Raw genomic sequence first — 18,739 nt, 5'->3', positions numbered from 1 at the left:
CACTCAGTGCTGCTCAGTCCGGCTGAGGGGGCGTGTTCGGGAGGGGGCGTGGCGTCGGTGCATTCCCTCTATTGCCCATTACAGGCAGTGCACAGCCAAGCATGACCTTAATATAATACCAACCAAATAAACAGAAAGCAGGTGAGATTGAGGTAAACCTGCAAAATGCTAATACCTATTTCACATGGTTCATCCTTAGTATTTCAGTGGATGTGTGTGTTCACATTGACAGTGGTTAGTAGGGGGTTTGATTCCCGCTGGCCAACCTGATAGCGTGATATCGCCAGACCAATTCACAAATCTCTGTTGAGTCTGGGTTCTCTCAGTCCAATTTCAATTTCCAGGGGCATTACATCGCTGTCCAATCAAAACCACTCATCTCCAATTTTGTGTGATTTTCATGTTTTCCCTTCATTTGAAGGAGTAGGGCTAAATGCTCCTCCGAGAATTGAGGAATAACCTCCTGGGTTTATGAAACCAACAGAAAATCAGCATCAAGTCAAAAAATGCATTGTGATCACGCTAAAAACAAGGCTGTTTTTCTTGGTTCCTGAAAAGTTGACATTATAGATATAAGCGGTTTTCATTGGACAGCGACGATAGTACTGTACTACTGTACAGAGTATACAGGTGCCCAGTAGCCTACTACAACTGCCAGGCTTGTAGTGTGGCCACTGGAGCAGATAGGGTTCACAGTGCATTGCTCAAGGGCACTTAAATGGGAGCTGCTGTGGAAAGGGAGGGTGCTCTTCCTCATACAGATTTTCAGTCAGACTGGAGATTTGAATTCAAAGCCATGAGCCAAAAGGTTTCGTCCATGTTCTGGGAATGTCAACAAAAAAAATTATCTTTCAGTGCGACTATTCATCATCCTCAGCTATACAGCAGACACCATCCAGGCCTATCCATCACATGGGATGGTGGTTGTAGATGCACTCTCTGATAAGACATTGAGCCATTTATTACAATGGAGTCTTGCTTTAATGGACAGCAGTAGGAATGAACATACACTGTCCGCCTTCCTGACAGTGTTCCAGTAGGTTTCAGGTACTTAATTGTGCTGTAGTTGCACCAGTGCAAAATGTTGCTAGACTGATAACTTAGCCACTGAATTCATTCAGTAACCCATGTCAACACTGATTTAAGTTTTCACCCCAGTACATGAGGGCACCTGTGTGTTACAGGCTGTGTGTTAAAGGACGGCTTTCCCGTGGGGAATATGAATTAAATCTCACGCCCCTAAGGTTTTCGAATCTGTTGAAATTTTTGAAATTGGTTGTTCACAGCCTGAGCAATCAACCATCTCTCACATATTTTTTGGCCTCGCCGACGCGTTTTACGTCAGAGAGGCCAAGTCCGCCTTGCGGAAGTCGAGCACCTATGAACTACAAGTGTTGTGGGGGTGTGCCGCCATGGTTCCGCCTCTAGAGGTCCTCCACGCCCCTTCAGAGGTCCTGAAGAAAAACAAAAGGCAGCCATCTTTTTTCACCGCATAGGCTAGGCTAGCTAATGTTAGCTTCCCATAGCTCCTTGCAAAGAACCATATCTCGGGAACGGAAGCACCTACAGATACGGGACTGGCGGCATTGGAAAGCTCGTCAAATTTTACATCTAGTAGAAGGTGCGTTGAAGTTACGAAATCAACGCTGAGCAATGGACCCTTTTTTACACATTTTTACATGAAATAGTTACAACAGCAGATGCTCATAACTCCTAGGAAAATGCCTGAAAATGCATGATTTTTTTTTTATGAAGACATCTCCCGACATATATACTACCGTTTAAATTTGGTGCAATTTGGAGGCAATTTATTCTTATTTTTATTATTCTTCTCCTAATGTTTTTATGTCGAAGCCTTCTTCTTCTTCTTCTTCTTTGAGTTTTATGGCGTGGAATCGAAGGCCACGCGAGCCCAGTGCATTGTGGGAACTGTAGGATTTCGGCTCCCCGCACCCCCCCCCGGGCCGAGTTCGGGCCGACTTATGCTAATTGGTCGGGCTCGGGCTGCACAAGTGTGTGTGTGTGTGTGTGTGTGTGTGTGAGAGCATGGAAGAGAGTGAGAGAATCACTCTAGCCTACTCTAAACACACACACACACAGCTTAGATTCCTCAGTTTCAGTCTGAGCCCGACGCAACCCGACTGCTTACTAGGGTCGGGTCGGGCTTGAATTGGCAGGCCTCTCAGAACTCTAAAGGCTGTTACACACCGAAATTTCCGAAAAATTGACCGTGGTCCGAAAAAAAAAAACTTCACTGTTGGTATGCACGGTTGCATTGACTGATATAGGTTCGACAAACATTATTGACGTGCGAAATAATCGAAAATAAATAAACGAAAATAACGCTCCCGATGTGTAAGGACCTTCAGTGAGAGAATGAGAAAGAGACAGAGAGTGTTTGCAGGTTCATCACTCATCAGTATGCTTGTGCAGAGGTTTGACCTGTGTATCTGTATGTGCTGTCTGTGTACTGTCCATCCTGATGCTGGCTGATGTACAGTGTCATCTATATTCTTCTCCCCTCTCTGTGTTTCCCAGGTGGCTGTGACAGGGGCACCCCCGGGGCAGGACCCATGAGGAGTCATAGAAGATGCTCGCAGCCTGGGCGCCTCTGCTCTTCTTAGCCATGTGGGTGAGAAGCACCTCCGGTGGCCCGCTCTCCTTCAGAATAGGTACGTTGTGAGAGTGAATCTATATGTGGTTACTGTCAGGAGAATACAGATGATGCCCTTTGAAGTCTTCTCTTTCACTCTCATTGGTGCCGGGACATTACAACTCGACAGCTTGTGAGAAATGCGTATATATATATACATGAAAGGATTTCCTTCTTCCTGCTAATTGAAAATTCTAGCAATGAATTGTATTTTTATGTCTTGATTATTGAACTTGACTTTGAGTGACATTGCTGAGTTGTCAGTCATGGCGAACTTTACGATCACTCATGGGGAAATTGGCTGCAGGACCACAAACTTTGAGAAATACCCCTGTCACCACAGTCTGGAGGTCAGTCTGGAGGTTGCAACAGGCTTGATAATTCAAGTCTGAACATGACACAATCCTATCGGCTCTGAAATATGCTAGACCCAGCGTGGCAAAAAAATAAAAAAATACATTTGTCCCATGCGGCAGTGTGGAGAGCTAGTCATGGAACAGATGCATCATGTCTTTTCAAATGATTTTTTATTGGTTTTAAAACAGATGCAGTGTAGAAAAAATAAGTTGGTTCAGTGTTCACATTGTTACAGATTTACCCCCCCACCACCACCCCCAAACAACTGGCAGTTCAGATGCATCCTTGAAGTGAAGAGTTACCATCTAGTTGTTGGCACAATATACCATAAACATTAGCCACGCAGCTCGGTTGCTGCGTGGCCTTGCCTGCCCTATTGACGCATGCGGGTGTGTGTGTGCCTTTAAGTTTACATGCGTGTGGGTGTGTGTGTGTGTCCCCTTATGACATCACTAATGACATCATCAGTCTTATGACATCACTGATTACATCATCAATGATGTCACAATGCCTCCTTGGGTGGGTGGGTGGGTGTGTGCGTGCGTGCGTGCGTGCGTGCGTGCGTGCGTGTGACATCACTTCCGGGACAACCGATCCACAAAATTGAAACAAACAAGTTTCAGCCATAACATTTGATCAGGTTTATTCGCCACTTTTGTGGCTGTTGAAGGATTTGGTGGATTTCGTCACCATCTTGTGTTGACAGGAAATCGTTTTTTCTTCTTCTACTACCACCACAGAATTGTACAGTATAAGTATCTGCGTCTCTAAGTAAGGACAAGACGTTTGAGTTCAGCAGAATTAAGTATTATAGCATAGAAATGGCAAAATGTGATGCCCTCACAGGAACCCTGTGTGTGTGTGTGTGTGTGTGTGTGTGTGTGTGTGTGTGTGTGTGTGTGTGTGTGTGTGTGTGTGTGTGTGTGTGTGTGTGTGTGTGTGTGTGTGTGTGTGTGTGTGTGTGTGTTTGGGGGGGGGGGGGGGGGGGGGGGGGGGTTCTAGTCTGTTTCTACAGTAACACCTGTACAAAAGAATGATATAGTGGAGCTTATTAATGATGAACCCAGGACTTCAGCCGCCACCCTGAAATCTAATTTTGCACAGAATTTTCCACTCCCATTGAGAGAAAAATGATAGGGCCTATCAGCCCTGAGTCATGATGTCTTTACTTCAATACTGTCTGTGTGCTTTTCACATTATTTTAGACAATGGTGTGTGAATGGTGTTTAACAGGCCCACGCTGCTTTTCACACCAGACAAGAGGAGAAGAGAGAGAGAGAGAGATATTACACTTAGCTTACATCCATGCATGTCAGCGTCGTTGATCAGTTGCAATAATCCTTTCATACTTTCCCTGTGCACGAATGCTGTTGGATAATTGGCTAGCACAATTTCCGTACCTCGTTCTTCTCTTTGGTTTATCTCTGCACTGCTTAGTGATGCTGCTTTATGCTTATCCAGTCCATGTTTCATGGTTGATGGATAATTAGCTGTTCAGCCTGCTCTTCCTCTGATGTCAGTAGCGCACAGTGGGAGTCTTTTTGCAATGTGTGTATGTGTGTGCTGCGTCTGTACCTAAGCAACATCACAGCAGAGGAAGTGCTGGATATATTGCATCAGTACGGCCGTGCTGCGATCCAGTACAACTGCATGACCTCGAGTGTGATATTGCTTTTATACAACAGCTGTTCATCAAGTAATAATAGCATTTTGTCATTTCAGACAACACATCATTTTTGTCTGTCATTTGTCTCCGCCAAACAAAAACAGTTCCTTAAAGGGATAGGCCAACTTTTTGGGAGATTCGCCTATTTAAACAAGATACACCATGTCTTTATCGTCACTCTCCGTGCAGTATACAGTGAGCTACAGCTGTCCAGTTAGTTAGTATCACCAATGAATTGGAGGAAATGGTACAGCCGTTCAAGTCACCAAAAACACACATTCTAACAGCATCCAAAAAGCTCTATGTAGTTGTCACTCGTGTACACACAGATGAAATATTAATCCACAATGCAGAGAAACGCTATTTTTTTAAAGGTAAATAAATGCTAAATAGATACCCGGAACTACTTTCTAAACATGGCCGCTAGGTGCTGTGATTTCACACTGGTGAAACACACTGGTACTGATGAGTACACAAGTCACCCCATGTACATGTGAGTGTTTGTGTTGCTGTTAGAATGTGTGTTTTTGGTGACTTGAACGGCTGTACCGTTTCCTCCAATTCATTGGCGATACTAACTAACTGGACGTCTGTACAGTAGCTCTCTGTATACTGCGCGGAGAGTGACGATAAAGCCATTGTGTATCTTGTGTATATATGGGCGATATGGCAAATAGACGAATCTCCCAAAAAGTTGGCCTATTCCTTTAAGGGACTCACTGCACTACCAAGTGTTACCAAGCAACAGGTAAATTTGCTGCCTGCAGTTTCCTGACCTCAAGCTAGCTAAGCTAACGTACGTTAGCTACTTTGAGGTTAGCACAGACGAGTTCAGCTTACTGTTCATAAGGTAAAATGTATCCATATAATTGTCCCTACTACTACTAAGTGCGAACACTGTGTGAACGCAGCCTGATCAAGGTTACAAGGTTACATTAGAATTAGCATGTCCATAGCATGTGCTGGAGATGGGGAATGAGCAGTTGAGATGTGGGGAAATAACCTGAAACTGAACAATGGAGACCTGACTGGCTGATGACCCCATTCAATTGAAAATGAAATCATTGATATGCCCCACAGTCACACACGCACGCACAGCGCGCGCACACGCACACACACACACACACACACACACACACACACACACACACACAGTCTGATGTGTGGGTATGCATAATACGTAAGGGATAATGTATACTGAGCCGGTGATTACTGTGGAAATAATGACCGACAGGTGAATGATTTAGCCCGACGCGCAGCGGAGGGCTAAATATTCACCTGAAGGTCATTATTTCCAGTAATCACCGGCTCAGTATACATTATCCCGCTTAGAACACGGCCTACAACTAAATCATTCAATAATCTGACAAAAATAATTATTCAAATAGATTTTTTAATAGCGTTTTCAACACAAAGCGGTTTCATTCGTAATTGGCACACAAGACACCACAGCTGCAACTGGTTGGCCTAATTAGTCTGCGGACAAAATGCTCTTACCAACTGATTAATCCAGGTGTGGCAGAGCAGCGGTCGGTTGTCGAGAAATAATGACCGGTGAATATTGTTGATTGACCAATCAGAATCGAGTATTCGAGAGAGCCGTGTTCTAAACTATGATATACTACACAGTTGCATGCAAACACACACATAGGCGCACACATACATGCACATCTAGACACACACATCTAAGCACAACAAGGCACGCACACACACACAGGCAAACAAACAAACACATACCCGCACACACCACCACCAGCTCGCTGCCATTTGCGCTCCAGGAGATGGTATTTAACATTGCTGGCCCTAGAGTCCTGGCTGGCATCATGTCACTGTCTGGCCTTCTCTGAATATATCAGGGCCAAATACTCCCTCCCGCCAGGAGCAGCCAGTAGCCCAGCAGCAGCTAGCACTGTTTAACCCATTGATACCTGATGCAGCATTTGTGTGTGTATCCCTTTGAGACCGCGAAGCGCGTTAAAGGGATACGCACACAAATGAGGGATATACACGCAAATGCTGCATCAGGTATCAATGGGTTAAGACAGCTGAGGATGAGATGGACATGTATTTGCAAATGAGTTCGGCCAGATGATAGTACAGATGCACAGTGATAGCGATGATTGGTGTGAAATAAACGAAGGAAGACTTGTATACAGTAGTGAGAAGAATATGTAAATGGCAATATTGTTAAAAAGCTGTAATGCAATGTCATGAAAGATGCAATGTAATGAAAGATCAGCGTGAACTGATATTGATTTGAGAAGGTATAAAAAAAAGCACTTTATGGAAGAGCACAGTAAGCATACAATTAAGCTTCAACTGCAACTATTTATTTAACTGATCATGAATGGTACAGTATAATTCCGCCGGCTGGATATCTGTCAAGGAACTCATTCACAGAAGAAGTCTATAATATAAATCATTTCACCAAACACAATTGTTCATAAGTGTTGTTGAGATTATCTCTTCATTCAGGCATGGGGCCAGATCAGCAAAAGATTTCAACAAGAGGAGATACTACATCAAAATAATGATTGCAAAAGGCTCACTGTTAAAAATCATATGGTGCAAGCTGTTTTGTTTGAAGCTTCTGTTGTAGTGTGGGTGGTTAATTTATGAACAGAGTGTCTACAAACTAATTTCATGCAGCCCATAATAAGCTACAGCTTATGTCAATTTGGAGAAACAATCCTCCTTCATAATATTCGGCGTCTCGCTTATTGGGTGCTCATCTCATGGCATCCCTGACAGCAGCTCTTTCTCACGCCAAATCCTGATTGGCTGGTGAAGCATGTGCCTCCACGTGCCGGGGAGTGGCCCCCACTATAAAAAAAACCCAGCGCCAGTGACACATCATTATTCCATCTCTTCTCACCCTGAAGCATATCTCGTGCCAGGGGCTAACTAGCTTAACTGTCTACAGATGGACCTCATTTAGCTTCCATTGCCAGACATTCGTTAGCAACTCACCTGGAGCCACCTTCATCTTTTCTCTGCTTCCGTTACACCTGCTTCTGGAACCAGACTCGTCAATTTCTTCCTCGGCTACTCTCCGCAAGTAAGGTACCGGGGTTTTCAACTTGTAGGCAAGCTTAGCTTCCGAGCTTTGCTTTGCTATACCGTGGGCTTTCGGTGCAAACTTTTAGCCTGCAACTATCTTTCTCACACCGGGTTAGTTGCAAAGCTTTTCTGGTTAGCTTGTCTGCGCGTCGCCTTTTTGTTTGAAAAAGCAAATAGTCAGACTCGGCTAGCTTGTCATTCCTGGTTTGGAAAAGCTAGGTTGACCAAACTGAACGGCTGGATCCTATCCTCCCTACCGCAAGATAGGATCGATTGTTCCCCACCTGGAGGCTCCGGAGACGGTTGGGACCCTCACACACTCTGCTCGGTGTGTCTCGGACCCATGTCCAGCAGGGCGTGGGATGTCCTGGTGCATGTGCAGCTTGTCTCAAGTGTCTCCACAGGGGGCTAAATCGCCAGTTAGCCCGCCATGTCTGCCTCTCCATGTCCACCGATGAGGACCAATTGGCCGAGTATGGCGAGGCGGAGGAGGACGCAGTGCAAGAGGAACTGTTGTCCAAGTTGTGCCTGGGGGTCCCGGATTGAACTAGGACACGGTTCTTCCTAGGATGACGTCTTGCATCTGGACTACCGGGACGAGTACGATCCTCCCTCTTCAAACCTCATATCTGAGGATGAAGAGGACCTTCCATCCCCTCCCATTACCAGCAGTGCAAGACACCCACTTAAGCTGCTGCTCAGCCGCAATTCAAAGCACTGAAGCGGCCCAAACCTCAGCCCACCCCCCCCTAAAAACGGAGTGTGTGTGTGTGTGTGTGTGGGGGGGGGGTGATTCTCAATTTGAATTCCCCCACCGCTTTTTATTTTTTGCTTTTCTCCAATCACCTGCATTGGTTTGAACTTCCTCCGGTCCAACTTGACCAGGCTCTGTGGGTGTGAAGTACTGTAATGTATATGTAAAATATACACTTCATGCTACTTCATTAAACCTACATCCACCATACCTGTAGATTGCAACCTTGTCTGATACCCCTCTACTTCACCTCTCCCACCACACTCCACAACACTCCCACCACACTCCACAACACTCCCACCACACTCCACAACACTCCCACCACACTCCCACCACACTCAAGTGCATTCTGGCTAGGAGGGAAGCAAAATGGTCTGATAGCCCTCTACTTCACCACTCCCACCACACTCCACAACACTCCCACCACACTCCACAACACCCCCACCACACTCCCACCACACTCCACAACACTCCCACCACACTCCCACCACACTCAAGTGCATTCTGGCTAGGAGGGAAGCAAAATGGTCTGATACCCCTCTACTTCACCTCTCCCACCACACTCCACAACACTCCCACCACACTCCACAACACTCCCGCCACACTCCACAACACTCCCACCACACTCCCACCACACTCAAGTGCATTCTGGCTAGGAGGGAAGCAAAATGTTCTGATAGCCCTCTACTTCACCACTCCCACCACACTCCACAACACTCAGCTGTATTCTGAGTAGGAGGGAAGCAAAATGGTGTCTGCACAAAGGCTGCAGAGGGGAGCTGTGACACGAAGGGATAAGAATATCCAACCAGACATGACAAAGAGCTTCTCAGTGACTGAGCCTCAATGTGTTCCTCAGCGTCACTTTTGACAGGTAGAATATGTGCCTCCTCTTCACTAATAAATCCAGACAGGGACTGACATGGGGTCTTCATCTCTCTCTGAAGCCCACAGAGTGTTTCCACAGCTTTGGGCCACAACTTGAGTGAGGCGTCCTCGACAAGACAACAGTACAGTTGGCATTACTGGCACACGCTGAGTTCACTCAACTACAGTGAGAATCTCTCAGCAGATGTGCTTTTACTTACTTCAAATGCCCTGCATGTCTGTCACATTGAAATAAAGCAGACTGTGGATTTCATTTTCAGAACTTTTGTGGTCCCTCTTTAACCAGAGAATACAAAGTAATATTGATTGTCGTGGCATTCTGTTATAAGTTATATCCCACAAGCATTTATCATTGTTATCACAAAGGCTTTGCAGAAACACAATGTCATGTTCCTTAACTGTCCCTCAAGCCTGATTGTAAATAGAAATATCTTTAAATGGGCAATTAAGAAATTCAGATGGACTTTAAATGTTACAGTATTTTTCTTCTTTTCACAACTGATGTCTGGATTTTGCTCTACAGTAACCTTTGGAGAAAACGAATGTGCATTTGAATAATATCATTGATTTCACATGACTTTTCATGGAATGACAGCACACACTGACAAGCTCTGTTCCAGACTTGGACCGTGAGGTAAAGGTGTGACTGTGGCAGAGGGAAAACTAAATGTCTTCATGCTACCTAGGCAGGCCAGTCACATAGAGAACATGTGCAGAATGAACATACGTGAAAGATTTCCATCTTTTCGCTAAAGATGAAAGATGACTGCAGTTTTATGTGGATACTCACTTGGTTAGATGTCTTTGAAATTGTAATTGTTGAATATTAATTCACCACCAATGCATGTGTATGCAATGGATGCATACAGCATTGTCCCACAATTAAATCAATCGATATGTAGTTTGTCCCATTGATTAAACAATCAATCTAAGCCATATTCTCAATATATAACTGTGTACTTGGAATGAGTTATGGCATGGGCGAGGGCCATGCGGTGATGTATTACATTAGGAAGTCACCATTGGATTATCACTACTATATAAGACAACAGCACTATTACAGTTTATTGTGAGAAATGAGGGGTGGAGAATGGAGGGATGAAATGAGGGGATGAATTTGGGGTGGGGATTGTCACTTTTTGCAATGCACATTACATAGGAGAATTATGGCAGAAGATAATTAATGCACTCCAAGCACCCTGCATACTGTAAGTTACAGTGTGCCCTCATACACCAGGCAGTATGGTAGAAGTCACACAGGCATATTGTAAGTTACAGTGTGCACTCATACACCAGGCAGTATGGTAGAAGTCACACAGGCATACTGTAAGTTACAGTGTGCCCTCATACACCAGGCAGTATGGTAGAAGTCACACAGGCATATTGTAAGTTACAGTGTGCACTCATACACCAGGCAGTATGGTAGAAGTCACACAGGCATATTGTAAGTTACAGTGTGCACTCATACACCAGGCAGTATGGTAGAAGTCACACAGGCATATTGTAAGTTACAGTGTGCCCTCATACACCAGGCAGTATGGTAGAAGTCACACAGGCATACTGTAAGTTACAGTGTGCACTCATACACCAGGCAGTATGGTAGAAGTCACACAGGCATATTGTAAGTTACAGTGTGCACTCATACACCAGGCAGTATGGTAGAAGTCACACAGGCATATTGTAAGTTACAGTGTGCACTCATACACCAGGCAGTATGGTAGAAGTCACACAGGCATATTGTAAGTTACAGTGTGCACTCATACACCAGGCAGTATGGTAGAAGTCACACAGGCATATTGTAAGTTACAGTGTGCACTCATACACCAGGCAGTATGGTAGAAGTCACACAGGCATATTGTAAGTTACAGTGTGCACTCATACACCAGGCAGTATGGTAGAAGTCACAGGAATAAGCCAGCTCTAGGTGTGCTGTACACACCAGCTAGTAGCACAGTTTTCTAACTGTAGTGACTGAGACTGAGTCAATAAACATGAATTAAATATTGTTTTAAATCTCTTAGTTGTAACAACACTGTGGCACCACAGCACTTTGGTATAAACAGCTGGAGTTATTATTATTAATAATAATGGTAATAATAATAATAATAATAATAATAATAATGATGATGATAATAATAATAATGTAATTTGTGCTGATTGTAATGACATTCTAAGCCAAAACATTTCCACAACCCCATACTTTTCTCTCTCTCTCTCTCTCTCACACTCACACACACGCATGGGCACGTGCGCGCGCACGCACGCACACACACACACACACACACACACACACACACACACACACACACACACACACACACTGGCCTGTTAAAAACAAAACATTCCTATTTCTCCTTACATTACTCCAGAAGGAACACACATGCACGCGCCAGATAAATCCTTCTTTGCCTCTCTTGCTCACTTTTCCACCACACAAAGTGGAAGATCACCATGGAGGATTTTTGGCGGACAAAATTCAATTGGCTCCACTTTGTGGAAGCCACACTGAAAGTATGTCTGGGCTGGGTAGATGTATGGAGAGCTAGTGCTTAGCATGCTGTAGTGAGTCTCACTGGGTAGATGTATGGAGAGCTAGTGCTTAGCATGCTGTAGTGAGTCTCACTGGAGAGAGACTTGATGTATGGAGAGCTAGTGCTTAGCATGCTGTAGTGAGTCTCACTGGAGAGAGACTTGATGTATGGAGAGCTAGTGCTTAGCATGCTGTAGTGAGTCTCACTGGAGAGAGACTTGATGTATGGAGAGCTAGTGCTTAGCATGCTGTAGTGAGTCTCACTGGAGAGAGACTTGATGTATGGAGAGCTAGTGCTTAGCATGCTGTAGTGAGTCTCACTGGAGAGAGACTTGATGTATGGAGAGCTAGTGCTTAGCATGCTGTAGTGAGTCTCACTGGAGAGAGACTTGATGTATGGAGAGCTAGTGCTTAGCATGCTGTAGTGAGTCTCACTGGGTAGATGTATGGAGAGCTAGTGCTTAGCATGCTGTAGTGAGTCTCACTGGGTAGATGTATGGAGAGCTAGTGCTTAGCATGCTGTAGTGAGTCTCACTGGGTAGATGTATGGAGAGCTAGTGCTTAGCATGCTGTAGTGAGTCTCACTGGGTAGATGTATGGAGAGCTAGTGCTTAGCATGCTGTAGTGAGTCTCACTGGGTAGATGTATGGAGAGCTAGTGCTTAGCATGCTGTAGTGAGTCTCACTGGGTAGATGTATGGAGAGCTAGTGCTTAGCATGCTGTAGTGAGTCTCACTGGAGAGCTAGTGCTTAGCATGCTGTAGTGAGTCTCACTGGAGAGCTAGTGCTTAGCTTAGCATGCTGTAGTGAGTCTCACTGGAGAGCTAGTGCTTAGCTTAGCATGCTGTAGTGAGTCTCACTGGAGAGCTAGTGCTTAGCATGCTGTAGTGAGTCTCACTGGAGAGCTAGTGCTTAGCATGCTGTAGTGAGTCTCACTGGAGAGCTAGTGCTTAGCTTAGCATGCTGTAGTGAGTCTCACTGGAGAGCTAGTGCTTAGCATGCTGTAGTGAGTCTCACTGGAGAGCTAGTGCTTAGCTTAGCATGCTGTAGTGAGTCTCACTGGAGAGCTAGTGCTTAGCATGCTGTAGTGAGTCTCACTGGAGAGCTAGTGCTTAGCTTAGCATGCTGTAGTGAGTCTCACTGGAGAGCTAGTGCTTAGCATGCTGTAGTGAGTCTCACTGGAGAGCTAGTGCTTAGCATGCTGTAGTGAGTCTCACTGGAGAGCTAGTGCTTAGCATGCTGTAGTGAGTCTCACTGGAGAGCTAGTGCTTAGCATGCTGTAGTGAGTCTCAGGCTGGGTAGATGTATGGAGAGCTAGTGCTTAGCATGCTGTAGTGAGTCTCACTGGGTAGATGTATGGAGAGCTAGTGCTTAGCATGCTGTAGTGAGTCTCACTGGGTAGATGTATGGAGAGCTAGTGCTTAGCATGCTGTAGTGAGTCTCACTGTGGGTAGATGTATGGAGAGCTAGTGCTTAGCTTAGCATGCTGTAGTGAGTCTCACTGGAGAGAGACTTGGTTTAGTGAATGTCATCGTATACAATATGCTGCAGCTCTATAACTCTTTGCCACAAGGGAAGAAGCAAGACGTCTATCCATCAGGCAGTTATTTAGACAGCAATCTGGGAACCCAGAGTCTATTTTTATTTGGAAAAATAGACTCTGGGACAGCCCTACCTTTTTCCCCAGCTTCCTGTACAGAGCGCCTCTCCTGCCACCGTCACTTCCTTTTCCACGTCTGTTTCTAATAACGTTAACACAAAAACACTCTGCATAGAAGACGTCAACTCGTCTCACAGCAACAGTGGAAAATGACTGCAGGTGTTGTTGTTGTGACTAGTAGCATTGCCAAAGTCGCGGCGCAGGTTGCTATTCAGACTGTAAACAGTGGAGCACGGACACGGAAAAGGAAGTGACGTGCTCCACTGTTTACAGTGTTGTTTAGACAGTAAAGTCATTCTTATTGTCATGTCTCTGTTGTTCGCCCTCTTGGAAGATCAGGTGAAAGAGGCTGCACATTGCATTAAGCTTTGGTGAAATCGTTCAATCTAACTTACTGTTAGCTTGCTATCATTCAATCCCTTTGCCAGCGCCGCCATTTCGGTAGTTGCGCTCTGTAAAGGCATCATAAGCAGGTTTCTGTATCTGCCTGAAATAACTACTGATGGATAGGTTTGCATCCAGACCACTAAATCCTCCCCATTTCAAAAGGGCTAAAGACTCATGGACACACACACACCAAGCAAGGACTTTCTGCTCATATGACATTTTACTGCTATACTGTAGTATAGTGCCTATCCAACTTTAAACTACTACTAATGCTTGTGTGAGCACATTAGTGTGTGTGTGTGTGTGTGTGTGTGTGTGTGTGTGTGTGTGTGTGTGTGCGCGTGTGCGTGTGCGTGTGCGTGTGTGTGTGTGTGTTCGTGTGTGTGCGCACATGCCATGTCTGTGTGTGCATGTGTGAGCACATTAGTGTGTGTGTGTGTGTGTGTGTGTGTGTGTGTGTGTGTGTGTGTGTGTGTGTGTGTGTGCGCACATGCCCTGTCTGTGTGTGCAGGCACTAAAGGCATGCAGGGAGGATCAGTCAAACACAGGAGCCCAGAGGTAGGGTGAGGTCTGTCATTAGGCCTGCAGAGCTAATATCCAGCCGCCGTTAGCAGCAGCAGCAGCACAGTGTGAATCCAGTGTGAGCCACACGCTCACTGACTGATTAAGGCGACTAGCTGAAGCACCAGAGCTGACTCATTGTGCCCTTGCCTGCAGACAGGTTTATTTTGCCCCCTCACACTCAGCTGGCGTCTCCTGTAGGAACTCGTGTAGCACACTGTCACCGGAGGAGCAGGGAACATGGGCAGCAGGTAGGAAAAGAGCGTAAATAACTACGAGGGATGTATCCTGTTTTTCTTTGAAATAACGTCTCAAGCGTGGTACAGCCTAGGTACCTTGGTAGTGACACTTGTTCGTAGGCTTGCTGGCTTGCGGTAGTCGTGTTACATGGTGGTCGGGCATATGTAACCGAATGACTGTGAGTCCCGAGTGGCAGCGCGTAGGTTGGTTAAACGTACTCGCCCACTATAAAGGCCCGTTACCCAGCCCCGCCAAGGGAGCTAGGCTAGCTCTCTTGACATAGTGGTTAGCGTGTGCGCTTTGGAAGTGGGAGGTCAGCGGATCGAATCCCACTATACCCCTGGGCAAGCCCTCAACTGTGCTGTCAACACAGTGCATGTTACACATAGACCACACCAGCACATACACATACTTCACAGTGCATGTTACCCATAGACCACACCAGCACATACACATACTTCACAGTGCATGTTACCCATAGACCACACCAGCACATACACATACTTCACAGTGCATGTTACACATAGACCACACCAGCACATACACATACTTCACAGTGCATGTTACCCATAGACCACACCAGCACATACACATACTTCACAGTGCATGTTACCCATAGACCACACCAGCACATACACATACTTCACAAAACGCCATGGCCACGCTAAATAGAAAAGCTCAGCTCTTGCAGCAATTTGACATGTTTTTAGCTTCAAATGATTTGGATTAATTTCGCTTTACTCTGTCTCGCAGAGCTGAGAGGTTGTGTTGTGAGAATGTCAAGAAAGAAGAAACTACACATTCTTTCCTAATTTCTCCAATTTCTCAAGTGAATTCCACTTGTGTGTTTGTATGAAATAGCAGCAGTGACAGATACACAGCTCACCTTGATGAGATAGCTTGTTCCCGAGAGCAGTATAAACAGAAGTCCACTACCACTTCAGACGTACTGTAAGACCAGTTAATTGGGGACGGCTTGTCCAATTGGTGACAAAAGTTGTCTGTGTCCCCAATTTGGAAAAATAGGATAGGGCAGCAAGGTGGGTCAGGTTAGCACTGTTAGCCTCACAGCAAGAGGATCCCGGGTTCAAACCCCGATCTGTCCCAGGTCCTTTCTGTGTGGAGTTTGCATGTTCTCCCCTCCTTTGTGTGGGTTTTCCTCCCACCATCAAAGACATGTATATGTCAGTGCCGCTGACCAGGGCACTGGCAAGTGGCAATCGAACTGGAGTTGGTCCCCGGACGCTGCACTGCTCCTAGTTCTAGGAAGGTTCCTCGTAGACGATGGGTCAAATGCAGAGGATGAATTTCCCCACGGGGACAATAAAGGAGAACATAACGCGACGACCCCACCTGAATAAATGAACTTTTCGTGGCAAATATAATATCCACGCTCGGTGACGACTACAATACCTTGACGGCTGCGTCATACAGCAGTTAAATGAAAAAACAGGACAGCTGAGCGTATGATCTTCACGGTGGAAGAGAGCGAGAAACAGACACAAACATGGGGGCAAAAAAAACAAAAACAGATATTGAGCCGATGAATATCTTCTCTTGTAAACTATATGATGGCACGACTTTATTAACTAACCAGTGGGGAAAATGTCCACAATGCGGCACGTCTAATTCTTAGGCATGTACACAGAGGGCAGAGATTGATATACACCTAAGAAGCCATGTGATGAAACGTGTTGAAATGTTATGATTCATCTCACTTTTTTTTTAATTACTGGGCCATGTGGCGAGAGAGTGATTAGCTTAATGACATATCCAGACACGTGTACTTATCAGACATCTGTGCTAAACACCTTTTTAGCTGACCACCTGTCTCTGCAGCCAAATGTCCACTTCTCCCTGTGTCTGCCGAGGCTAATCTGGCCACGCTGGGAAGCAAAGCGGCCTTAAGAAGAAGGCAACAACGCTCAGGTGTGCCGGGAGGACAGGGCTGTTCTTCATAGCGGAATCTGCTCCAGATGGCTTGGAAGTCTGCCACCTGCTTTGGAACGGCGCAGGCCCCTGGATTCGGTAGGAAGTAATGCATTTTGGAATGGAACGCAGCCGGCGTAGCTGCGGAGATAGATGTGAATCTGAGGCGCGCAGTGAAAGGGGAGAGTTCATGATGAATCTCCCAGGTTTTAATTAGCAGGGTAAGTGCAGGGACCTCCTGTTAGGGTAATGGCAGCAAAGGCAGATAGGAGCGATGTTACGCAATTATGCACACCACTTCCTGCTCAGCTCACCTCATGAATTATTCAGTAAACCTGATCAAGTCACAAGCACAGGCGTTTACAGTGTGTGTGTGCACTTAGTTCTAATCGGTGCTACACACGCCCCCCAGCTCCAACACACACACACACACACACACACACACACACACGCATACACGCACACACGGACGCACACACACAAACACAACACGCATGCGCAGTCGCGCACACACACACAGACACGCGCACAAACACACAACATGCACACACACACACACACACCTCCAACACACATGCGCGCACGCACACACAGACACACACACACACACACACACACACACACACACACACATGCACATGCACACACTCTCACACACACAAACACACAACACACACAACACGCACGTGCACAGACACACACACACACACACACACACACACACACACACACACACACACATCTGAATTAATATCCTGAATGGGACAAATGTTTGCTGGTTTGCCAATGCACATGTGCACATAACTGTATATATGCACTAATAAAAAAAACTCTCTCCCTCCCCTCAGTCGCGCACAAACATGAACACACTGTCGCTTAAATTATTAACAAAGTAATTACAAGCTGCAGGGTGGCGTTGGTGGTGTAATGGAGCCTGCCACATGCTGAGATGCATCAGCTTCACATGTACGGCTGAGCCTGAGAGAAAGAGAGACAGGCAGAGAGTGAGAGAGATAAATAGTCATAATAGGAGCAGCGTTAGTTACTGTTTTCCTCGCTCGCAGGACGAACGCAGTGACTTTGCTCCGGCAATGTGGCAATTTCCTTTTTCTGTGGATATTTCCGTCCATATCTGTTGATCCCCATGTGACGTTACAGGAGTGACAGCTTGTTGGCCTCAGGAGAGCAATGTGCTGGAGCCCTATGGAGATTTGTAATGGCTCATTGGACTTGAGAGAGTGCCCTGTCAATTGGTGATGTAATTTAAGCCCCGCGCCCTTTCCTGATTGGCTGTTCTCTGATGGACTGTGTTGATCCCAAAGATCCATTGACAGAATCACAGGAGTCAGCAGAGTGTTTCCTATCAATTACTGATGTAATATGAGCCCAGCCCCCTTTTCCCAGTTGCCTGGTTTTTCATCATCCGTCGATCTGTTGCTCCAGTCCTGAAATGTGAACAAAGCTTTTGCTGGTTTTCATAATCCCATATAGTCACATTGACATGAGTGATGGTTTGAGGTCCCTATCAATTGATTGATGTTGTAATTTCTGTTCACGTTATTTTTGATCGTCTACATCCACTGATCCCCACGTTGCATTTACATGTTTCATTGTTTATTCACTGGCTGTTTTTACATTGTTTATTTCTATTCATCCCAAATGTGTGCCTTGCAATCCTGCGCCTCCCGGACGGTTCCACCAGGGAGAGAGGCTTTAGACTCTGCCTCAACCATTACGGCTGTAGTTCAGGAGGTAGAGCGGGTCGTCGCTAATCGCTTTGGATGAAAGAGGTCGGTGGTTGCTCCTGATGGTGTGCCAGCACCCTGCGTGGCAGCCTGCCACCATCGGTGTATGAATGGGTGAATGTACCTACTGATTGTAAAGTGCTTTGGATAAAAGCGCTATATAAATGCCCTATATAAATGCAGTCCATTTACCATTTACCATTTACCATTACAAAATGGTCACTGCAGCAGTGAGGGCAGTCAGTGCTTTTAATGCAAGTGATTTGATGAATGAACCATGATTGATGTCAGGCTCTCTACCACACCTACT

General features: G+C 45.8%; 1 protein-coding gene across 1 annotated transcript in view; it reads left to right on the top strand.

Moving 5' to 3' along the window:
• Positions 1-2,590: 2,590 nt before the first annotated feature.
• Positions 2,591-18,739, top strand: part of grik4 (glutamate receptor, ionotropic, kainate 4) — a gene marked incomplete at both ends in the record, with an annotated part of 259,314 nt that continues 243,165 nt past the window's right edge. Inside the window, one exon of the mRNA XM_083637925.1 lies at positions 2,591-2,672. Within this exon, the coding sequence (XP_083494051.1) occupies positions 2,591-2,672 (82 nt within the window). The remainder of the gene's footprint in view (positions 2,673-18,739) is intronic.

This window comes from Poromitra crassiceps (assembly GCF_964638095.1).
Source record: "Poromitra crassiceps genome assembly, chromosome: 5".
Lineage (NCBI taxonomy): Eukaryota > Metazoa > Chordata > Actinopteri > Beryciformes > Melamphaidae > Poromitra > Poromitra crassiceps.
This window is presented reverse-complemented; position numbering and strand designations above follow the sequence as displayed.